The sequence below is a fragment of the Neodiprion virginianus genome, chromosome 6 (assembly GCF_021901495.1).
Source record: "Neodiprion virginianus isolate iyNeoVirg1 chromosome 6, iyNeoVirg1.1, whole genome shotgun sequence".
In the NCBI taxonomy this organism is placed as follows: Eukaryota; Metazoa; Arthropoda; class Insecta; order Hymenoptera; family Diprionidae; genus Neodiprion; species Neodiprion virginianus.
In genome coordinates, this window is record NC_060882.1 from 6,087,297 (window position 1) to 6,112,148 (window position 24,852).

General features: G+C 37.0%; 3 protein-coding genes across 10 annotated transcripts; 1 reads left to right on the forward strand and 2 right to left on the reverse strand.

Annotated features, from left to right (window-relative positions):
* Positions 1-409: 409 nt before the first annotated feature.
* Positions 410-2,661, reverse strand: LOC124308229 (NADH dehydrogenase [ubiquinone] 1 alpha subcomplex subunit 9, mitochondrial). Its single transcript, XM_046770743.1, has 7 exons — positions 2,530-2,661; positions 2,130-2,338; positions 1,723-2,016; positions 1,466-1,632; positions 1,225-1,353; positions 961-1,147; positions 410-860 (listed from the first exon to the last, which is right to left on the reverse strand). The coding sequence occupies exons 1-7, from the start codon at positions 2,567-2,569 to the stop codon at positions 672-674; spliced, it is 1,215 nt and encodes a 404-aa protein (XP_046626699.1). The 5' UTR covers positions 2,570-2,661; the 3' UTR covers positions 410-671.
* A 2,819-nt stretch (positions 2,662-5,480) lies between these two features.
* Positions 5,481-16,546, reverse strand: LOC124308227 (zinc transporter 1). 7 transcript variants are annotated; one of them, XM_046770741.1, is made up of 8 exons: positions 16,533-16,546; positions 8,612-8,818; positions 8,384-8,488; positions 7,996-8,297; positions 7,653-7,906; positions 7,069-7,247; positions 6,862-6,948; positions 5,481-6,587 (listed from the first exon to the last, which is right to left on the reverse strand). In XM_046770741.1, exons 2-8 carry the CDS (start codon positions 8,798-8,800, stop codon positions 6,180-6,182), a joined length of 1,524 nt encoding a protein of 507 aa, XP_046626697.1. In that variant the 5' UTR covers positions 8,801-8,818; positions 16,533-16,546; the 3' UTR covers positions 5,481-6,179. The 7 variants fall into 7 exon arrangements, with proteins under 7 accessions (XP_046626697.1, XP_046626694.1, XP_046626695.1 ...); XM_046770738.1 differs by lacking the exon at positions 16,533-16,546 and adding an exon at positions 15,986-16,441; XM_046770739.1 differs by lacking the exon at positions 16,533-16,546 and adding an exon at positions 15,367-16,441.
* On the forward strand, positions 10,544-23,130 carry LOC124308225 (protein SPT2 homolog). Of its 2 annotated transcripts, XM_046770732.1 has the most exons (8): positions 17,425-17,495; positions 17,627-17,806; positions 18,044-18,190; positions 18,531-18,660; positions 20,247-20,404; positions 20,509-21,484; positions 21,651-21,863; positions 22,161-23,130. In XM_046770732.1, exons 2-8 carry the CDS (start codon positions 17,753-17,755, stop codon positions 22,244-22,246), a joined length of 1,764 nt encoding a protein of 587 aa, XP_046626688.1. In that variant the 5' UTR covers positions 17,425-17,495; positions 17,627-17,752; the 3' UTR covers positions 22,247-23,130. The 2 variants fall into 2 exon arrangements, with proteins under 2 accessions (XP_046626687.1, XP_046626688.1); XM_046770731.1 differs by lacking the exons at positions 17,425-17,495; positions 17,627-17,806 and adding an exon at positions 10,544-10,666.
* Positions 23,131-24,852: the final 1,722 nt, after the last annotated feature.

Here is a 24,852-nt window from a genome sequence, read left to right on the forward strand (position 1 = left end):
AGTGTTATTAATTTTTTGTATATATTATGAGTCTATTACCAATAACTATAATGAATATCCTGTATCCATATCTATGTAAAGCATATACCATGTCGGTTATTCGTTTCTAGTATCAACCACGGAGATACTGATACAAGCTCAACTTATAAATCGCGTAATTACCGAATAACAATCATTGCTCATAGTTAAGTCATTCTACCTCGATTTGATTCACGTTGTCTTTAATCGAGTTCAAATTTCATACAGGCAGAAGTGATTTCTCAATTTCGAATTATAGTTGCACGTTAAATCAGTGCTTATCTAAAAAGTTAATGTGAATGTATATTCTGTGAATGAATTTTTTTTAAACTCATGGTAAAAAGTGTCAAATTACTGGTTGCCTGCTTACGTTGGTACGAGTCGTCTACCATTTGATTAAGCATTGTATTTTATTGAATATTAACAAGTGTAATTTTCATTTATACGACTTTACAATGTAGTTCTTGATAAATAAAATAATTGCAACTGTAGCTCATTGACCACAGGGAAATTTCAATTTACTATACATACCCTATACAAAACGCGTTGGTTAGAAATCCTCTGATGTAAATAAGCATAGAAGAATTTTATATAGGTACTAACACTGTATTGTATTTTGTAATTTACATTCACTAATGATCAATGACTCAATTCTAAGCAAATTGAATTGGAATCGTTTTAGGTGGATCTGGTGTTGGGAATTCTCCAATTTCGGGCTTGTAGTACGGATATGCTACATAAGGCTTCACTTCCCAAGGTACTTGATCTTCCATTTCAGTAGGTGTTATTCCAAGGTCTTCTAAATCTGGTAAACCCTGGATTAGTTTGTCACTAGTATGTTCCTGAAAGTGACGATTAGTCATTTTTGTGAAAAGGAATAACTAAATTACCGGAGCGTTGATGATAGATAGAAATCTGTCAATAATCCAAGTTTATACCCACTATTTCTATTTGCTCCCAATGCAAGTTTCCGAACGGGTAACTAGGACTGAGAAGTTCATTAGCGTATATTCTGGCCATGAAAAATGGGTCATAACGCAAATCATATCTGGAATATCCCCATGATTTATCTTTTCTCATTACTGCAAACATCCAATCAAGCAGTTCCGATAGTTGATACCGCTTTGGTCTGAAAGGTTAAAAGATATAGTTCATGTAATCAATTCCATTTTTGAATTCTGTGCGTTTTCACCATGATTAACATACCCAACAAATTGATAAGTTTTTCCAACAGAATTAGGATCTCTAATTGCCGCTACTATACCAGCTGCAACATCAGATACCGCAACTGGTTGTTTTTCAGTCGCTTCTCCTTTCTTCCACAGAGGTAATGATCTGTAATAAAGGTTTCACAGTAGATAATTAAATGTATAATTATTTAGAGAATACAAAAACAGATTATATCCACCCAGATTAGTTGTAAGGTAGCCCATACAAATAATTTCACCTCAAGAAGGATCTCAGAGGATGAATATAATATTTGATGAAACGATCTTCTTGTCCATAAACAACCGAAGGTCGGATAATGGTAGCTCCAGGAAATTCTTCTTTGACGGCAAGTTCACCTTCTGCCTTCGACTTGTGAAATCGAGAACCCTGACTCAGTACGATAGGCTAGCGAATGATAGAAATAAAAGTCTTTTTGCAAGAAATGAAACAGAAAGACAGAAATAACTGGTAGCGGAGAGTAAAATTAAGGTATACCGTAGGATTTAAACTGGCATTCAGAGCAGACAGGTGAATGAAACGCTCAACACCCGCCTCTTTGGCAAGCCGTGCAAGTCGCCTTGCTCCTTCCACATTTACGTCATCATATTTGAAGTTTTTCATTTCCCACTCACGACCAATTAAATTAATCACAACATTCGAATACTTAATACATTTCCGTATAGAATCTTCATCACGCAGATGAAATGGGTGAAACAAGACTTGGCCTAAGTCGCCCGTAACTTTTAGTCGCTTGACATCATATTCATCTCCGCGATAAGGAAGAATCATCTACAAAGTGATAGAGATGAGAACTAAATCCATGGAAATTTGTTTCAGCGATAGAGTATCTTTATTTTCCAGATAAACAAATGGAACGGCACTTGTGTCGGGCAAACTTGTACCTGGGTGCCTATCTTTCCAAGCTTATTGCAGACATAACGACCGAGGAATCCTGTGCAGCCAAAGACTGTGCAGACGATGCCATTGAACGAGCTGCGCCCTCCGGTACCGCGTTTGAAAGAAGCTGGATTGTCATTTTTTATCAACCTTGGAGAATCAGAGTAGCAGCAAATTTGTACAGCGACGCTGGTAGAGCGTACCGTTTGTCGTTCTGTGCAAATAACAGTAATAGTTGATCAGTCGATATGGACAACAAAATTGTTATTAGTTATGTAATTGAGCAGCATTCTAGCTGGTTGGTAACTGAAGAAAGGCGCATGGTGAGAAACAGAGCGAGAAAAAGTAAAGGTTCGTATGGCCCGATGCAGAATTTAATCGTAATGCTGTTATTGCAAACCTTACTTGCGATTCGAAAACTACTTTTTGGTATCAAAGCAGCCATCGTTCACTTTTTGAGGTTGGAAGATAATCCAACCGGTGAATGCGTAAGCAATAGATTAACTCACAGATGCATGTTCACGGCAAATCTCGAATCAGAATATCCACTCTACGCCACCTGGTGGCACGAGCTCTGATCTCTGCGATGCAAAGCTCTGTAGACTTTCTGTCGTGTGATCCGTATCTATGCTCACGTCAATGTCGCCGTTCTGTTGTTTAGGCAGGTTATAAGTTGACCAACGATGAGGTCTAAGAATTAAACATTGAAAGGGAAAAAAGGAATGATCTCTTTTCTCTCAAGCAATTATTCTTCAGAAACAACAAACAAAAGTGTTGTATCCAAAGATACAAGTCTACCCTGCATTCGGTAAATAGCTATTTTATCATTTATCACGTTTCTACTTCAAATTCAAAATGTCAAGATTCGTATTATTCGCAAATCGTGGCTCGACAAGCGCTCGTCAGTTGATCACGTGATTCATCAGTGGAACTGATTTCTGTTATATTCACTTGCAAATGGTGAGTTCGTAGTTGTGATTAGAGATCCTCGGTTGCGACTTGTCCCGAACGGGGTTATTATTGCCGGGTATCACGAAAAGACGAGATAAGAGAGAGCTAATTGGCATCCAACCGTTGCAGTGTCCCAGCATTTTGCTGCCCGTGAGAATCTAGCCTTACTATTACGTCAGGCGTCAAACAATTACTTTTGAAGTTGTGCATTAGTCAGTTCTGCTGTGGCAGCAGGTCCGGCAGCTTGAACATGCGTTTCAATGCCCGGCTTATAACGCATTCGGCAGTGTATGTCCGTTCCTAAGGCCTATAATTACATGATTCAGTCGTTTAGTGCCAAGTTGTTTTTACAAAGGAGTGCGTCTCAAGGTCAATTGTTTGTTTCGGCACCGCATGTGACAAACGCTGGTGATATATTTCCGGGACTGAAGACTCTGAAGACGGGTAGTATTTGACAGTTATTTCTGGAGCGTCGACGCGTGAGTTACGTACGTACTTCTTGTCATCGGAGATTCGATCACTTGATTTTGAAGATCTTGCGTGGATGTAATAATTATTGCCTGATCGATTTATTTAATTGTATATGATACGTGATTGAATATGTTTAACATGGCGTGTGACGTTAAGTGCTGAACAACAAGTGAGTTATATCTCGTGATTCTGTGCAAATTGTTTCGAAATTACTGTGCACTTGTTTTTCTACCCAGCGAAACCCTCGATGTCGATTGGAATATAAGTGCGAGTGACATTGAGAGCGTATTTTAATCATTCACCGTGTTTAGTGCTAGAAGTTAATGTGAGTTCGATGACTAACCATCACAGAACCTAATCAATGTACGTTCCGCCAAATTTCTCGTTATATTTGATGAATTTTTTCTGCTTTTAATCAATGTTTCGCGGTATTCGTTTCGCGGAATAATAAATTACTACAATACGACATTTGCGACAAGTGCGTGTGCAGTGTTACAGTGAAAAGAAGACTCCCTCTCGGAATGCAACTGCAGTTGCGGCGGAGGGAAGCGGGTCAACATCCTGTAGGCGTTGGGCGATCGGTGAGCTTCGCATGCGTTTTGTACCTCGACACTCTTTCAGTTCACGAAATGGTCTACTATTAGCAAAGCGAGTATTGTAATACTCACATCTGCCCCTTCCGTATTTACTGTCTTGTGGCGAGGCAGCAATGATACGAAAACACGATGATGTGTTTACATTTGTAGCTCAGGGATTAGTAAAGTCGTCATATGTACATACATGCCTAATATACCTTGCCGTAGTACATTTCGCATTTAGAAATTTAATGTATGTATATCGTACTCATGCATGCGTCATATACTGTTGTACATGCATATACTCACCTGTTTGCGCCTGAAAACGTCACGTCGAAGAAGATTGCCGACCGCCACACCACCGAACACATTTCGTACCGTGTCCATTCCTTTCGTCTCTCTGTAGAATCAATTGTTTCAACTTTCTCAACTGTTGAAAGTTGTAAAATATACTTTGAACACTGTTATTTATGTATATATGTATATACATTCATTGACTATTATGAAGAGAGATTCTTTCATTTGGTATTGTCACGTGAAATTTGATTGTTCCAATAATTAATCAATGCCTCGAGAATTATCTGATTTGCTCTGAACGGAGGCAGTGAGCCGAAAAGATTCTATTCATATCGGTGATTTAAATACCCGGAATGGTCTTTATTATTGGGACAAGTCCTTCAGAATTCATTTTGCGGTTACCGTATCTACAAATCTTTGTTAAATGAACACTTGTGATATCAATTAGATATATGTGTAAAATACTTATGAACATTAATTTGTATATGTTTATTGCGGCTTTTACGCGTCTCTGTGCATAGTCGGTCATTGGTTATGCATTTTCTCGTTATCGTTTTGAAAGACCGATATTTACCTTTGAGGTTTAACCCCGCTATTAGCGCGCGGACTTGCTACTCCACGGTTCTGATGATGAGACTAGCTTATACCGCGGAAATCCGGTGCCGTAATGAAATCGAAACTTGGTGAATTTGTTGACGATGTTTCGGCACAGAATTTTTCTTGCGATTAAAAAACTATGGTGAAGTACTATTCTTGGTCATATTTTCAAAGGGGTCTTTTAGCTCTGCAACTGTCGGAAGTGATTTTTGTATGTACACCAAAATGTGACTGAACGACAGAAAATTCAGTGAGCTTCAAGATTACGAACACGTGCAATTTTGTGTGAGGAATTTTATGTAACTGTGTACATTATGAAAAATATTTTTCATCAAAAATCGCATTGCTATGCCAACTTATTTTAGTAACATATTGCATTTCATTATACACGTACCGGAACAATAATAACGATTTGTAGCTAATCTTCATTTCCCAGCAAAAACAGTCGATCGAATAGCCAGCTTATTAACAATTATTAAATAATACTTTATTATTCACACCGTTAAGGAACACTTTCATCTCTAGCCGTTCGAATTAAAATCCGTCGACCGTTACTTAATCGTAAACGTCCTGGGAAAAAATCCCACTATGAGTTGAGATGTTTGCAATACAAGGCGTTTGTGAGTTTTATAAAGTGAAACTTCAAACATACATTAGAATGGAAAAGGTCATTATATTTTTGAACTATCAATTCGCTTCCTCTTTACAGAATAAAATTTCACTTAGTCTATGATTCAAAAAAAAATATTCACGTAGGTAGGAAAGTAGGCTTAATGCTTAGATGATGTACGTGATACGTTGCAATTCAAGGCTTATTAGTTTAGCTCCGCTCACATATGGAATTAACTTCCATTGCACAATGTATCGTCCGAAAGTTTGTGTAACGCAATTTTTTCCACAATATACATGTCAATCCTTATTCGAAATCAGGCAGTTCGACCCGTTGCTAACAACTGAAAAACTGATCCGTCATGCGTTTGCAGATTTATCATCAAATGTACAAACAAGTCAGCGATTTCGCTCATCAATTGCTCATAATTTCACTCATCCATCTCTTCTAGGCGCGGTTTGCAACTCCCGTTTGATCGAGTCTTCGTGAAAATCAGACTTTTTGAATAAACGAAAGAAATGAAAAATAATCAAACCATTACTTCTTCGGTATTATTATGCAAATCCACTTGTACAGTTTTCGGAAACTGATGGAAGTACCATTGTGTCTTCGATATCAACATTGCATGTTTCCTTTTCCACGACTGCTTTGCTCGTGTTCGTTATATCTTCTGAAATTTTCTCAACGTTTGCCGAATCTGCTTCATTTCTAATCACCACCGTCTGACTAGATTCGCAGGAATATTCGGCAGCGTGGGGGGTAAATCGTTTCAAGCTTATCGGCTGTGAGTCTGGGACGATTTTTTCCATTTCAAACCTCCTGTGTATCCCCTGACGGTTTGTGCTCGTTGGATGGCCGGAGTCGCTGTCGAGCGATATATCTTTCGAGCAACACTGAGACAGGCTGCAATTTTCACCTCGACATTTGATCAGACAGTCGATCTTCTTCACCTCTGGTTTCACCTGAAATTTTGATTCACGTATTATGCCGATGTCGAAAAGAATGAGATTGAAGTTGGTAACGCTATTGTAACAATAAATTTTTAGAGGCAAAAAACTCGTCAATACGCAACTTTCGAATACAGCAATGATAAAACTATTTTGCAAATTCAACTAGTTGAAGGATATACCGAAGTTGAAAGTCGGTTATTTTTATTTCAATGTTTCGGAATCGTCTTGGAGAACATGAGGATGTTATAATGTTATAAAAATATGATTATGTTAATAGATTTTTTACTTTTTGAAATTCCGGTTGAATTGTAACCTGCGTTATTCCCATTTCTACGAAAAACTCGGTCACTTCGTGTCTGATACATGCGTACATCTATAAAATCAAAGATTCGATAATTAAATTAAACTTTCGTCAAATTATGAAAGTTTATCAGTCATTCCCAATGCGAATATAAAATCTGGGGACGTTTTCATTGTAAGTAATGTAACTTGCCGTTGGATCGATGAATATTATGTGGGCCGTAGATATTATTTTATCACCCGTCAACTGCCATACGTGTAAATCATGGACGTTCACTATCCCGGGAAAAGCTTCTAGCAGTTCCTTCTTCAGCGATTTTATGTCAATGTGATTTGGTATTGTTTGCAACAAAATCAGACCGGATGCCTTCACTGTGGAAATAAGAAAAAGAAACACACACGATCGTTGAGTGCCCTAAAAAATCTGTGAGAAAATAGGGAGAAGAAGAAAAAATGTTGAATTCAAGGGGCGCTTCACCGGAGTAAAAATTAATACCACGATGACTTACATTTTGTAGAGGGATTATAAATTATACTTTGATTACGCGACTTATCATGATTTCTAAAATTTCACGTCATTTCTTAAGATTACGAAGAGATTACTGTAATCCTAAATAAGTTCTCATGACTATCAATAATTGCCTTGATGACCACTAATGCAGAATTTTATTTTAATATCACTGATTTCAGAGTGATTTCGAATGATATCGACGCCTCAATCGCTTCGGTGAAACACCCCTCGGTTAAATTTCGCATCGATTACCTAGGTATACTCACTGTACGGATAGCTGAGAAATAAAAGAGAGGTCGACGACACGATGGCGATTATCGGATCTATAAATTTGCCCACGTAGGGATCCGTGTAGTAGACGGCTAGCGAGTCGATCATAACGAAAACGCAGCCAAGCACGTCTCTAAAAATACCCCGGAATCCTGGTCTTCCTGGGAACCTGATTGCCGTTGTACAGTTTCGCGTTTCAGACGAAGCTAATCGCTGCTCGCCCGCCGGAATGGTAGCTGGGGCGATTTTTCTGCAAAAATTTCCGCACGCGGTTTATCGAAACGATCGTTTTCTATCATCGACACGCAGATTGGGGACTCGGGTTTGACGATTGCCTACTTTTTCATTATCACATCGCCGTTCTTCGTGACCTGAAGCGAACTTCCGTGGTAAAACGTGTATCCACCGATCATGATGTAGCAAAATGCATTCAGCAGAATTCCCACCGCTCCGATGCCGAATACCGTAAGTGGCTGGTGCAGAGCGTCCAAGTGATCGATGTGCAACAAAGTTTGAACAGACTCGACCAGCTCCGAGAAGCAAAACGAGCCCAGGCACACGCAGCAGACGAGCATTGTCAGGATGTTTATCCTCGCCCAGCCGAAAGTGTTCTTCAGTCTTTGCTCCGATCGCGATTCATGCTGAATTATTTGCAAAAGGTTGAAACACGCCGAGTACCTTGTTCGACGTATCCGGCGTATATCCTTAAAAACAATATCACACTCACCTTCACTTTCGCCGACAACGACGGCACTGAACCGGTAGAATTTTCCCCCGAGATAGCGACCGCCGAATTTTCTTCCTCGTCGTTGCTGTTTTCGCGATTGCTGTACTATATAAAAATGCGTCTCGAATGAAACTATTTTTACAATTAATTCGACACTAGCCATTTCCGGGTAACTCGAATCAATCGATGCGTTTAAAATATGTATTAATAACACATTGCTCGGCTTACTTTTATCGACGCGATGCAGCCGATTAGCGCGATGATGTTGCATAGCATGTAATAGGTGTTCACAAGAAGTGTCAATCCGTGGGTGAAATGGCTCACGATTAACTCGACGATCACGAAGGCCGTCGTGAAGAATAATACCAGGTAGATTTGCACAGGTTGCAGCTTTCGGAACCACTCCTTCACCGCCATCGTTATTCTGTGATGATTCTAAAGATAAAATAATAAATAAAAAAGTAAATCAATTGCAAAAATCGAAGATCAAATAGCCGGTCAAACGAGTCGATGAAGATCAAATGAGACGACGCTCTGCGAATGATTAAAGAGTTCGACGATAGTTTGAAAAAATCGCGCTTCGAACACAGCTGATTATTTCTATCAGCCAACTATACCGTAACTTATGCATCATACATATGCGTGTTAAAGAGAGGATATTTTCTCTCTCAGTATAGGCAGGTGGGGATTTCAAGGCGCCAAGATTTTCTAATAATACAACACATCGTTGTTATAAATTTGTGTTGTCTTACGAGCACGTGGGTGTTTCTACACTCCCCACTCTCTAACTCCGGATTGAAATAGAGACAATGACACGCATTTGCCACGTGTGTCAAATCATCGTATCAACGCGTTATCCCCGGATTTTTTCTTGCTAAATACTCTCAAATTTCGAACCTTTTCGAATAATCGCGTAATTCTCAGGCGTAATAATATTGCATGTTCGATTCTGTTAAATATATTCTTTTTCTTTCCTCTCGGAGACAGATTTCTAGTAAGCTGAAGCTTTTATGCATAATAGGTATATCACTTATACTCTCTCTGTACTATTTATATTATATGTATATTTTATATACAGATATATACAGACGTCTTCTGGAATGCATGGAAATCGCGATATCATTTGCCAATCGTTGTCAATGCTAATTTTTCTATCAGTGGATACAACCGTCGTGATATGTAATTACGATGACAGTTATACGCTTGCGATAATCAACCGATTGGATTTACGGAACTGCCTGTATGTGAGGCATTCCACACCAAACCGATCGAATTAGTTAATCCAAGTAGACCAACCGATTAGTTTCAATTTTCTGTTTTAATTAAATTCGAAAGTAGGATAGGTACAATTTGTCGTCGAGAGTTGACGAGGTGGGCGTCGTTATAAGTGTCGACTGTAACGATGAGCGTTTATATGAAATGTTAAAGCAGGCGATTCGCACGGTGAGTGAAAAAACGGAGCGAAAAACTGGTAGATGTACATTCAAAAGTACAAAAGTCGTGTGCGTGGGAAAGATGTCGCTTTCTCGAAGTTTTAACACGCAAACGTGCAATATGTAAATGTACATGTGATGCGAAATAATTTATACTCGTATATTATGTATACATACGTGTGCGATTATATGTACAAGTGTATTGTATCGAACGAAACCGAAATTTTGTTTGTTCGAAAAACATTTATTATAAACGATACAGAAATACGTATGATAAAATGCATATTTTTAACGAGGTCGAAGTTGGTAACCTTATTGTAACGAAACATTGGTAAAAAATCACTATTTTCATATTTTTACAATGATTTTGAAGGAACTAAGATCGCAAAATATAAGTATGTTTTGTTTTATTATGATTTACTAAAATTCGAAGAGTTCCAAAATTTCGAAATAACGCTTTTTCTTCACCACGAATCGTTACGGTATAGTAACGTTACTAACTTCAATAGGGTTATTTTTACCTGCAAGAAATTAAAGGTGAAAAAAAAACCATGCTCGACTGCACCCTCGAAGATCGATCAAACATCCCAACTACGCAATCGCTACACATACCTATAATTACGAATTTTCTCTTTTCTCCGTGTTCAACACATACAATGCAACTGCTTATCCAGCATATACCTACATATAATACATGGTTTTACATGGAAATATGCAACCATGAGTCGAATTATCGCCGCAAATGACGAGCGCCGTGCACATTTCTGCAACTTACCGCAATTGTAATTTTCTTTCTCCGTCTTTCTACGATTACTTTCGCCATTCACAACAGAACTATTATCCTGGTCATGTAAGTATGATAATATTGACTCTAAGAATTATACCTCCCGTGTTTCCGCTGTTGTTTCTTTGACTAATAAATCATCGCACGAGTCCAATGCTCCGCGATATTGACTCTGCGTGTGTGTGCGCGTGTCTTTTTTTCTCAAATTTTGGGTCAATTCTTACACGTTTCTTATATTCATCTTCTTCTTAACTCCGTTGTACCGAATGCAATTCATGTTTTTAACGCATTTGTATCGTTACAATTATATTTGCAATCGGTTAAAATTTCTCACCGATATTCTTTGTTAAATACGTAAATAATGAAAAACGATAGCTTCACGAATGTGATTGTCGTTGTATGTTAGTATAATTAATTGGATCACAATTTACATTACATATAAATATACAAACTTACCGCTAGATTATTCCACAGTCAAATTTTAATACGGTAATGGAGTTATGCGATTAATTGTTTGAAAAATCTTTCACTACCGTTTGTCACTTTACTTTCACTATTATTTGTTGTTACGTTATTTTTTTATACTAGCGAAAAATTCAGAACACACTCGAACCTCGACGATGCAAATCCCTTGTGTTCGGTATTGCTTCTGTTAAACCGTTGTAAAAGTTGTCATCGTTCAAACCGATATTACCTCGAACTCGGCTATCTTTCGAGTATTGCCCCTCCCCCATCTCTCTCCCCCTCTCACTAACTACCACAATAGTAACTATCCGATGAATATTTTTTATGTATAATACGCTTTGCCCAATAATATAACCCTTTCAGTCGTAGTGGTGTATAAACATTCTTACCATCTATTTTATATCCATTTTTTTGGATATTTTGAGAACTGTGCAACATATTTCTTTGCTGGATTTTTTATATTTCTGATAGTATATTGATAGATTTTCAGTACACGAGAGCAATTGTTGTGAAATAATGTAAATTATTTTTTATAGAAACAAATTGATTGAAAAAATTCGTGAAAATTTAAGGAACAGTTTATTTCCGAGAAAGTTACTCTTCTACATATATACATGTTTTGCATCAATTATAAGTTTTCGAGGTCGCTGATTACGAATCTGAAAGCTGATTTTAGAAGTTCAGTGTGGCGAATCCAATCAGCGACCCGAAAATCCTTGCATAGAGTTTTTTTACCGTATTCTATAAAATTTGAAATTTTCGTACGCCACATTGGATTCGCCGTTTTGAATTTTTGAAATCTGGTTTCAGATTCGTAATCAGCGACGCCAAAAACCATTGAATACTATCTTGTTTCAAAGGTGCACTCGGCACAACAATGCGTGACTCGAAGGAATAACGACAAACTGACAATAAGTCGCCGTTCCAGCTATTCCAGAGTTGTCTTTTCAAACAAACGAACTAACAAATCATTTCCTAAACGTCGTTTGATTAAATGACGCCTGCATCCTACCGTATCTACGTTACACACAACTATACATTAACTCGCATCCACCGCCGCTCGGGTTCAAAAGTTTAAACAATGATGTGTTACATACAAATAATGTGTAACGCGGATTTAAATAAAAATTCTCGAATTGAAAATAATCGTGAACGTTCGAAGAATCGTTGGGTTTGCAAGCCATGAATCGTCTAAGCTGTTGCATATTTTGTGTACCATACACGGAAATATTTGTGCGTCACAGACCGCAACGAGGCGAAGAGGGTCCGAAGTACGAGACTTGATGTACCCTTATATACCCTAAGCTGAGAAAAACTGTTTACTTTAGTCAATATTTGTATACCTATACAGACATAATGCAAATAACAAACACACGCGTTCGATTAAGTACGCAGGGTACGTTACTGGTAGAGAAAAAAAAAAAGAAAAAAGTAAACCGTTCGATTCCATGCGCTCAGGCAGGAATTAGCTGGCTGCATCTCAACTACATCCGTAGCCAAAGGATGTCCGATTTTCTAATTTGTGTAATATATGTACAATAATCGCGCAAGGACGTGTCCCAATTGATTATACATCGTGAACTTATTGATTGCAAATCACCAGTAAACTGATTACAATTATTATTTATCTTGAATTTATCTGAAGGTTATATTTTATTATATTGTACCTGATACAATCCGCTCTTCGATAATATCGCGGAATTTTTTGCTTCCGATTTCACGGTCATGACGGGCACAGTATTACAAACATGTTGTACATACGTGTATAATTTTATTATAATTTTCAAATCTTTTGGAAAATAATTGTGTAATAGCTGTTACATCCCGCAGTGCGACGCGTCATGTTTATTCATACAAGCTCATACTTCCAGTATCATATGTAGTTTAATAATTTCACCATCGTTACTGCAGACCCAACCACGTTTCTGTGCGTGTCTTTCTGCATGTATACCTATTCAGAGTTGAGCGTATGGCACCGTATTCGTACGAACAAAAGGACGGACGTGTTAACAAACCGAAAACCGTGAAGAATTATAACGCAGTAGGTACATACGTGTTATGTCTGTTTTATTATACGAGTGCTATTGTCGAAAGCGTTATCAAAATTGTGGTCTTATTTGATCAAGAACCACAATTCCCGATCGTTGGATTCTTTGTTTGTTTATTAGACCTGTGCGACAACGTGTTCGATTGAAAAGCCCGTTTCCGTGATATTATTCTATATGCGGTGTTGAAATAGTCGTGGTATCACGTTGTACATCGAATTAAGTAAAATTACAAGTATTATAGAATGTCGCGATTACTATATCGGGAGCCGTATAATATGTCGAGAGGCAAACGTCGTCACACGCAGTGTATGATTATAATTGTAAAAACTTGAACTTGTTCTGGTTGTTAAACCCGGTATGATAACTCGCGGGTCAAAGGGCGACGCGGCATTTTTCTACATGGGTTCCTTTGAACTTGAAACGATATTGTGTACAAATTCATCTAACAATGAGCTCATTATTCTCTTCGTTAATCCAATTAATTAAGATTCATATCAGACAGTTGATTATCAATTTTCAAATGAGGCTAAAGTCAGTAATGCTATTGTAATGATAGCGAAAAATCGTTATTTCAAAATTTATTGCAGGAACGTTTAAAAAAATTGAAATTCAATAAATCGTAATAAGGAGAAATGTATTCATATGTTGAAAACTTGCCTACTATAAAGTCACTGTATAAACCTGCAAAATAGTAATTTTTCCCCCTGTATAACGTTTCGTTACGTTAACGTTCTTAACTTCAGCCTCATATATTTACAAAGCGTATAATATTATTAAAAAATGCCATTTTGCCACCATTGTAATCTGACAATTAAATTGATTCGTTTTAAAAATTGAGCAAGAAATGAGATTTCAAGATCGGAAACAAGTTGCGTTACTCACAAAAACCAAGCACCTAGTCAGAGTTCACGTCACGTTGTAAACGAATGTCTCCAATCATTAACTATATCATAATATTACATGCCGGACATTCATGTCGTAAGATCACATATAATAATTCCACACTTTGAGCTGATTGTTATGTATTATACATACGGGTTGCACAGGTATGTGCAGCGTCTCGTATCGTCGGCTGGGAGGAAGAACGCGGTGTTGTCTTAGCTTTTCCACGGCGAAGCCGAAACAAAACCTTCTTCCACCCATCCGATGACACGAAGTATGTTGTCATTAGCAGAAGATCAAGGCTGTAGCTGTTCTCGTTGCAAATCGGTGTAATTATTATTTCATAGTCGTGCAAATCCCTGATTACAGTTCACTACACTGTACTTGTACACTGCGACGGATCATCTCGCTGCTACGGTAATCATCTTATTCAATTAGCATAAAGGTGCAGAACATTGGGACGACAGATTGACGCGACGTTTTATAAATCACGACTATAGGTTGTATGCAATGCAACTCTGTATTCATCGCGTCTCTTTGTACGGACGTGCTTATACCTACACCTATGCGTGCAATAGGTACGAAGTATATATAGCTCTAATTGTCCCGGCGTTGGTTGTGAATATCCGGGCTTAAATCATCAAATGGCTTTAGATTGGCACTTATGGAGTTGATTGCGTAGTGCGGAGACTAGTAGAGTTGTGCAGTTCGGCCAACAGTTTCGACTGTTAAAATGTCTGTCTGAGAGGCTGATGAAAGTTTTTCTTCATTATTGTTATTATAAATCGTACAAACGAAAAGAAACTGCAGCTTTTAGAATTTATTACCGGTGCGTTTAATTGTAGTTAAATATTGATGCGACGAAGGAACGTTCTCGAATTACGATATTGAAGTTAGTAACGTTATCGTGACGATAGATTGGAAAGAATCTATTTTATTTTCAATTTTATAACGTCTAAAGGAACTATGGTTTCAAAATATGAATATCTCTCGTTTTATTTTACGGTTTACTAAATTTCAGACGTTTCTAAAGTCGCGCAATAATGCTTTTTTTCATTCACACGAATCATTCCTATAACGTAACTAACTTTAATGTGTCTCCGTAAAATCTCTGAATTTCATTCATAATTAGACGATCGTCCAAAGCAAGTCTTCTTTCAACGGAAGTTTGATATCACTTAAAGGCTGTTTTCATATTTAATTGAGTCCAAAATCTTAGTATTGACAATCTTTGACACAACTCGATATAATCGCAACAATTAATCAGTTGTATTATCAAACGATTCGCTTCATTGTATCCATGGGTGTAATAATCGTGCATGGTAATAATGTTTACGGGGAAGTGATGTAGATCGAAAGTCACAGCAGTACCTTTTTATCCACCTCGCGAGCTGGTATTGCAGTACGTCTCGATCGAGTTACTTTGCTTCTTTGGGATGTCCGCAACGCAACGTGTTGCAGCTTCGCAGCTCTTGATAGGAGCTTACAAGTTCCCGCACTGGTACTCGATCCGATTGAAATGGTAGCGAGGAGAAAAAAAGCGGTCGCCACTATTCTAGTTATCTCGTTTATCAACGGTATCTCAATGAGTATAGTATAGGTACCGGTATCTCGTGTTTCTTCATCTTTTTACCTTCATTGTCCAGCGCAGATTCTTATCTACATTTTTATTATGAATTTATTCTTATAAAATACGAAAATGGGTTGAGGTTTCGCACTAGTTTTCAGCATATTATTACTCTTGATATTTCGTTGAATCGGCACTGCTGCTGCTCATGCTGCAGCATCGTGACATGTACCTGCGTAGATTAGAAAAACAAATTTCACCGTATAACTGTAAATTGTGTAGTGTGGAGCTGCTGTGGAATAACAGGTAGTGAATAAACTTCATGAACGTCATTCGCGTTGCGTGTGGTGATGAGAATTCAAATTGTTATTCCAGTTCATGATTTATGTATGTTGAGATTTTTGTATAGTTCGACTTTCGTACCGTGTGGATTCGAATCATACCGATGGATTTTTACGCACGATCGACGATCGTTTCCGTGATCAAACGCGTACGCATTTATGCGATAGCTGCTTTCGTTTTAAACTGAAGTTTAAGCAATTATCCACCGCAGGACGAAACAAGACAAAAAAATTTATTATTCAAACTATCCTCACTGTCACACTTTTCAAACTGACATTGCTGTTGCACGTTTTTCTTACATTGGATAGACTAGAAATTTTTGAGTTTCTTTGCAGACTTGAATAAAAATAGATCGCGGAAAGAAACGTTTGAACAAGAGTCTGTATTAAATCAAGACGCGGGTTTATATCGCCGTTCGCTTTCCAATGTTTTGCATCGATATGTTTATCACATGTATGTTTGCAAGCCTCGTGCTCCCGAGCGTGGAAGCACAGATCTACGGATCTATTTCACTCTGGCGGTGCTCACGGTAGACTGAAGAATGATTCACAGCGACAACCTCCTCTTACTTCCCTAGATACACGCGGCTTATCCTCGATCATCATCGTATGATGCGATCTCTACTAACCGTTGTACATAGTAGGCGATAAGCTGGATGATAATTCGGGCTGTTATATTTCATCAGCATGCAAAAGCGAGACCCCCTTGTCGCAGTTATTTTCTCAATGGGTGCTCAGCGGACGAGAGTTCCATATGTATAAAAAAGGAAGTAATAGAAAGAATAAGGGAGTTAAGAGATTTCAGCATAAATTTAATCCGAAATTATCGAATTGCGAAATCGTGCAACAAACAACCAGAGACAGAAAAAACGCCTGTTGCGAAGATTACATTAATTTCATTATCTTTTACTCAAGTATTATACTATAGAATGGTCAGTTTTAGGACTAATGTTTATTATATTGCTTAATTCGGAGGTTCTGAGCGTTGTATATAGTATGTTAAAATCGAATTCTCATTAGAGATTACATAGATCACTGCTTTAGTGATGTTTTACGAAGAATACTTTTATTTTCTGATCTTACGTATATGCATATTTTCGGACGATCAAGTTAAATTAATTGGTATAACGGCTGCAATCATATTACCGACGTGTAAGTTAGGTTGCCCGACCTTCAGGCGTATCGTCTCGATCGCTTTGAATGTGAAAAGTAATAGCCAATTCTTGCAAGGATTATTGTGATATACGAGAGGACGATTCTGATCCATTTTTCAGCGTGGAAACAATCTCGATAGGTCTGAATGTCTGCCAAATTTAAAAATTCCAAAACGGAACAAATTACGAACATCCATTGGTTCCGTCATGCTAAATACGGCAGAGTGTTGGACGGTTACCGACATACGCCTACCGATCGAGTGCCCTGCAAATAAGTTTCGTAAACCTATTTTGTGCCAGAGAGCGTTACCAAATCATCGACAGTCTAGACAATTCTTGTATGTCTATGGCTCAGTCACTTTTATTTCGCGATGTTTCCGCATTCGCTTTCTGCAGCAGTTTGCTTTGCACCCGTATGGAAGATGGCCGAAGTGTAAGGTGAGAAGACGAGAAAAAGAATCTGAGAAAAACAAAATAAATAAACGGTTCATCGCAAGTAGCGAGCAACGGCGCTAATAATAATAATCGGAAGCGAAATAAGATTCAGTGAAATCTTTCGGTGGTTTCAGATAATGTTCAAATCAAGTAATCGCCGTTCTTGTACGCGATACAATTGATTGTTCAGACGTTGGAGAAATTAACCCAGTGAAGTATCGTATTTGCGGATATTTTTCCACGTATGAGCGCAAAGGAAAATGGATTTCGGAACATTGTTGAATGTAGCGCAAAAGAACGAAGGTGGAAAACAGGTATCCGTTTTGCGTACATATGTAACTCGGAATTATATCGTTCACTGTTGGTGGTTAGACTCTGAAATATCCACACAATCCTGCCTCCCACCTTCTTTCCCTTCCCATCGTCGATCTAGATTCCCTGATTAATCATTAACCATTGCTTACCTTTTTTTTCAACAAATTCTATTACTTACTCTTCTCAACCCAATTAATGCTACCAATCGGCTAATTATCAATATGCTGTGTTTACAGCCGGTCGCCTGTTATCAGACAAAGTTCACGCCGCCCAAAAAACAGTCCAAGTCGTCGAGCAATTTATCGTCTAATATTAAAAAGTTTCTCGCCAAGAAAGAGGAGGAGGAACGACAGAAGGCTTTAGATGCTAAAAAGAGAAAAGAGGTATACCGATATCATTTTCTGTCATATTCTTCACAAAGAGTCTTATCGTTGCGAGATTTGCCGTCACTCATACCAACCGTTGTCTTTGACAATACGGCTTATCGGTTAAGTGAAAGAAGAAAATGAATCTTTGTTTTCTTTCGTCGTTTTGATAATATTACAGTAGCTATGATTATTGAGAAAAGTACAAAAGTATGTGCACATTTGTTGCATTTGTCATGTTTTCAATAGTTTTCCACCTTGTATCGTCAATAATTGAAATATGTAGCAGCATGTCTGATCATCTATAATTGTGAAATTTTTCTAATACTCGATGTTTTATTCTTTTGCTTCGTTTCAGAATCTTTTAGCGTTACGAGATCACAAGGCTCAGAGTAGAATCAATAAGCATTTAAAAGTCTGTAAAGCTGCTAATAAATCTGTACTTGCAGACGCTATTGATAATGACAACACGGCCGTTACTATGGCAGGTATGATATAACGCTATTGTGTTGTATTGCAATGTAGTAATTGATAGCCTTACTGATGGGGAAATCCAAAGAAAAAAGTTAACGCAAAAACGAATGAAAATGAGATAATGTGTGATTGCACACATTTTATGACAGAATTTTCGGCACTGCTTATTGCTCGAATTACAAATTTAGTATGATTCGTAGCTGATAATTAATTTTACAGCTCGTTGCTATAATTGACCTGTAATGTATACAAGGCGAACAAGTCTTCCTATATTCTAAATTTTTGGCCAGCAGAGTCACATAGTTTAAACAATCTGTTGATTAATATCACTTCAAATTATGTGTAAAAGCACAAAATGCATTAAACGTTACCGATTGTGAGATTGACGAATGAATTTTCTCTCTATTGAGGTAATATTGATCTTAAGAGCTGTATTTGTACCGAAATGAGTTTCCAAGAGGTATGTTTCTAACATCTAGTTAGTGAAAAGAAAGAGAGACAAAAAAGAAAGGGGAAATAAAAAACAAAAGCACAAGAAATTACAAGCTTGGAAATAATTGTAGTAAAAACTTTTTAGTATTGTTTCCTACATTATTCACACGTAACGGGCAACGTTTTTGCCCACAGGTAATAAACGAATTATAGTGAAAGTGATACAAATGAATAAACCCACCACCCATAATTGCATCAACCAGAAAGAAATGATTTGCTGGATTTTACACAGCGGAGAGAGGATTCTGAGGGATATATTAAGGTCAGATAACTAATTTTAGAGTAGTGTAGCGGGTTTGAAATATCAATTTTCTTCCGCCATCCCATTTCTATCATCCCTGAGAACAGAAACTCAATACAACTAATTGCTTACTATTAACAGTCGTCCATTCTTTTGTTTCTTGTGAATTTTATTTTCTCGAAACCCCCGGTAAATTTTTGTCACACGAAAACAAACAATCGATTTATAGCATTCGTCTCGGTTGTTTTTACCATCGTATAATGTCATTAAAGTTGAAATTCAATTTCGTTTTCGTCATCTGTACTTGCTTTGTAACACACGTAGGACTTCAACTAGTAACTTTTGTCTTTTCCTTTTTTTTTTCATAATATTTGAACTGAATTAACGTTTGGTGTTTACTGTATTGGACGTACATATGACTATTTGCTGCTTTAAGTTAACCAGTGTTGAAATTTCATGCAATGTGCGATAAAAGTTCATATTCCCATATCGTGTAAATATTCTAAGATTGCTTGCTCTTGCACGTTTTGTCTATAAGTATTTTATAGTTCGTTGACTTAAACTTTGAGCAAGTCGATTCGAGTACCAATAGAGAATATTGAAATAATTTTGACAGAAGGTGATGCGTTCAGAATAACCGGTTGTTGTGTAACAATGTGATTAGAAGCACTACCTCTTGGAATCTTTTGGATTGACGGGAAAATATTTGGGCTGGAAAATGTCAATCTTAAGGTGATTGTAGATTCTTGAAGCTTAAGTTTTTGGCAATAAACTCTTAACAGCTGTTATCGTAGTAGCAAGTTCGATATAGTGCAATGCTTTTGAGAAGGAAGTGCTGAACTTTAGACTATATTTAATTAATTATAGGCCCTTCTCAGCCGGATGAGGATGATTATGGTTACGTATCTCAGGAGGCTTCGGCTTTTTACAATCAGCTTATGAACAAGTATAAAAATCTGCCACAAGAAAAACCATTGTTTTCCGAAAGTGGAAAGAAAACCGTTAAGGATATCGCGACTACTAAGGTAAGTAAAAAACAAAGATTAAACGTTCGATATTTATGTTCACTAAATTTCTGTTCCCTTTTTGTGATTTGTGTCTGGTAAAAACTGGTCAATCAATCTGACAGGACAGAGTAAAACAAGCACTGAAACAACAAGAAATAGAGGATTCCTCGGGTCATAAACGAAAACGAAGATCTCAGGTTACGAGTGGTGAGAAAGAGTTACCGATTCCTGAACCAGATTCTAAACAGGAAAAGGAAAGAACAACAGTGCCTGAAAAAGAAAGAGACGAAAAACCGAGGCCTAAGAAAAGACCACTACCTCCGCCGATGGATTTCATGCAACTCCTACAGATAGCTGAAAAAAAACAGCATGAGCCCATTGTATTAGAGACGAAACCAAAACCGACGAAAATTGAAGAACCTGAAAGATTGATGACCAAAAAACAGATGAGGGAACATCTCAAGGAAAAGGAATGGCGGGAGAGAAAAGAGCAGCGAGATCGTATGAATGAAAATTCGAAAAATTCTCACTCTCCAGTAAATTCTGGTAAGACTGCCAAACCCGCAGTTAATAGAATTCCCAAATTAAACGGTACAAAAAGTGTACCGAGTTCTAGCGTTACGGAGAAAAATACCTTGTCGCATAAGCCGCCCATAGGTACTATTCCCAAGAAACCGTCTGCACTCAGTGATAGAGTCGGTAATCATAGCAGTAGTAATAAGCCTTCAGAGAGAGAAAGTAAGCCTTCGGAAAAAGACAAGCTGATCGAAGAGCGCAAGAAAATCGAAGCTGAAAAGAAATTGCTCGAGGAAATGCGTCGCAGTATAGAAGAGGAGAAGAAAAAGCTGGCACTTGGCAAAGTTAAAAGAGTGGAGGAAAAAACTGTGAATGGATCGTCGAGTAAATCGAAAGTTCCTGAACAAAAGTTATCTGGAAAAGATTCGAAACTTAGACAGGCTCTCAAACCCGACGCAAAACCACGACAATTCCTTCCTGCTGATATCAAGTCTAGACAGTTTCCACCACCTGACGTCAGACCTGCGAGGCCCAAGCAATTCCCTCCAAAGGATGTGAAACGGAAACCCGTGGTCAAGAAACGTGAGATAGTCTTTCTTCTAGTTTGACTTGTGACATTGGTTGGACTTTTGGTTTTATTTTAAGCTCCATCTGACCGCTATCTTCGAAAATGATATTTTAAACACTCATATCTTACCTTTTTGACCGTAGTGTAATCTATTCTTTTGCAATTCCTTTCCCACCGCAGGACGCATTTACGATGACGATTCTGAGCACGATTCAGAGTTGGATGATTTTATTGATGATGGGCCGGGGGATGGGGCGGAAGATTATAGTAAATATATTAGCGAGATATTCGGATATGACAAAAGTAAATACAGGGATCTTGACGAAGACGACGCTGGTATGGAAAGCAATTTTGCTCAGCAGCTCAAGGAAGAATACGTTTCTACAAAAATTGGTAATAACCCTAAATCTGTGAAATATTCTGCTCCTCTAACAGATTTGCATATAGCTAGTAGTCATAGCCTGTTCTTAATATATCGAGCCTCGTTGATCATTTTCCATACAAATATGAACTGTCTGTTAGCAGTTCTTAATTACTTTGTTTCGTTGCTAATTCTTCCAACTTTTATCGATGTAGATTTTCCCGCGTGCAAACACGTGGTTGTTGGATGGTTTCAGGAATTTTTATTGCTTCATCCATTTTTTATCTGATCAGTTTTGCTCGTGTTAGACATTGCGTGAAAATTTTCAGGCATTATGGAAGACTTGGAAGATATACGAATGGAGGCGCTTGAGAAGAAAAAGAAGGCATTGGTTAAAAATAAGAAGCCAAAATAATGGAAATGAAAAAGGAGCGGCGTTGAAGGCTGTTGATAATTATTGATTATACGTATGACGAAATATTTTCGTAATAGTAAATTATTCCATTATTTTATGATTCGGAAGTGTGATGATGAGGCGGATTGAAAGCAGTCAAAAAACCTTTACATACATATTATAATATATCTCGTAGTATGTTACAGATAAACATATATTTATGAACATCCAGGATGTGAATTGATTTGCGTGTGTTGTATATAAAAAAGACGTTGATGAATGTGAAATTTATACATTATATAGTACATCACGGTTATATTGTATAAACTAGACAATAGTATTCAATGATCTACTAAATCGATTCTCACGTGTACAAGATTTTCTCTTTGCATTCCTCACAGCCAACGAAAATATTTTAAATTTAAAAAGGATAGAAAAAAAAAATTATCCAACAGTAAGACAATAATGATAAAAATACCCAACACAATCTGCTTACACGATTGTTGCATAGTTGAAAATTTGGAAATGCTACAGCAAACATACAGGTATAACAATTAATTGTTGTGGTAGAATGAAATCAATCAAATACTTTAAACAAAAATCGTCAAAGTGCCAAGACTTATATACTAAATAAGGGATTTAATCGATTTTGTACAAGCTTAGTCGAAGAAATAATCGTTCCTCGAATAACAGTTTTGCTTTTTTGTATTCTCTTCTCTCTTCACTATCTCATTCTCGTTTTGGCAACTTAAAGTGCCGTTGTTGATTGTTATTTTTTATTTTGTTCGTTTTATATTAAACATATTATTTTATTTACGGCATAGTAAAATATTAATTGCGTTTTGAGTTTTTTTCTTGTAAAACTGACCGCTTGATTGTTGGCTATAATAAAATTTCTGAATTAACAAGTGTAAAAGATATATTTATAATTATCGGTACACGTTAATGTCATACAATGTATTTAAATCGTCAAATTTGTATCAAGAGACTCATTTAAGTCTCGCAAAAAGTGCGTTAAAAAAAGTTTATCGAAGCGATAGACTATGCTATTTTTTGCTACCGGTATATGCCTGGAACAATGGTTGATTTGAATTTATCATTATATTCTATCATTAATTGGTCAAAGTGCGGATAATTTAAATAAATAATGCAATAGATTTGAAATTCAGCCGGAGCTAATAAAACGCTGCTTGTTTTTTTTTTTAAGCCGGTGAGGAATCTGAGTTACCATTGGTAGAGGATAAAGGTAAAGAAGAATTCTTATTTCGCGTAAGAACTACAAAGACAAGAAATTAAATTTAAATAAAATGAAATAATTTGATGTGATATTTTTTTTTATTTACGATGGTAACAATGATTCAGCTTAATGAATTTTGCCTAAGTATAAGTAAACGTAACACGCGCCGTGGTAATCCCGAGCTTTTAAAATTATAAAGTCCGGAACTTTCTCAAAGTTTGATATAAAAATATTATTTCGATATTTCGACAATAAATTAACATTGCTTTATATTCTGTAAATTTTAATCATAAGATAAGGTGAAAGAAATTCCCATGTGACAAAGTTCAAACGAACGCGAGCACCAAATTAATTAAATAACGATTCTCATGATTTTTATACATAGAGATAATAATACGATTGACACGATTTACGACGGCGTTTATTAATTGGTTGTTATTGCTTTTCTTCAGAAAAAAGTTGTCTGAGTAAAACACAAATCGTTTTCCTCGTTTTGGTTATTTTTATATCCCCCACTGAGTCACACATGTTGTGTAATATATTCCAGCTCTACTCAACTATTGACTTTCGTTCACTGTACTAAATACGAATTGTCTTTTTTCAAATTTGTGCGGATGTCGTTTCACCCGAGAATAAATGAAAAACGAGATTTAAATTTATATACAACTTGTTTAGCAAATTGCATCCGATGTGTTATTTTTTGAATTTTGATTTTATTGGACTTTATTGGATCCCATTAAAATATTCAACATGGAAATAGACATCCGCCTATAATTTGCTGCCTTCCAGTCGCTATAAGGTTCAATAATCGTGAATAATAACGTGCGAGAAGTTCTTTTGTGTTTGTTCGTATACAATTGAATAAAAAAAAAAATTCATTTTCGCGAAGTACGAAACGACGTTACAGCCAGAAATGAAATCATCGTTTGCGCTAGTATATTTTCGTAGCATTATTTCTGACTAATTTCCACCACACAGGATGTAGTGACGCTTCTAATCACGAGACGCACGGCCGCTACGTGGACAACAAGGATATGTTTGCATATCGTGGTCCGATAAAATTTGTCTTATTATACATACATGTATATATGTATGTACATTCATATATTATACATGTATATTATATTTGAGCGCATATTCTGTACGTTTTCTAGATCCCGATAGCATAAGTAGTAGCTTGTTTACCACAGTTTATTCCGCATTATAATATTTCGAAAAATAACCCACCGACACGAATATAACATTTGCGCTGTAATTATTTTGCATATCTTTTCCAGCTCTTTGTTGTCTCACGCATTTTTGATTACAGTTACAATTTTGTGTATATATATATATATCTGATAGTGCTTGTATACCTGTATTAAGGTAACGCCTTAAATAAATTACTCAG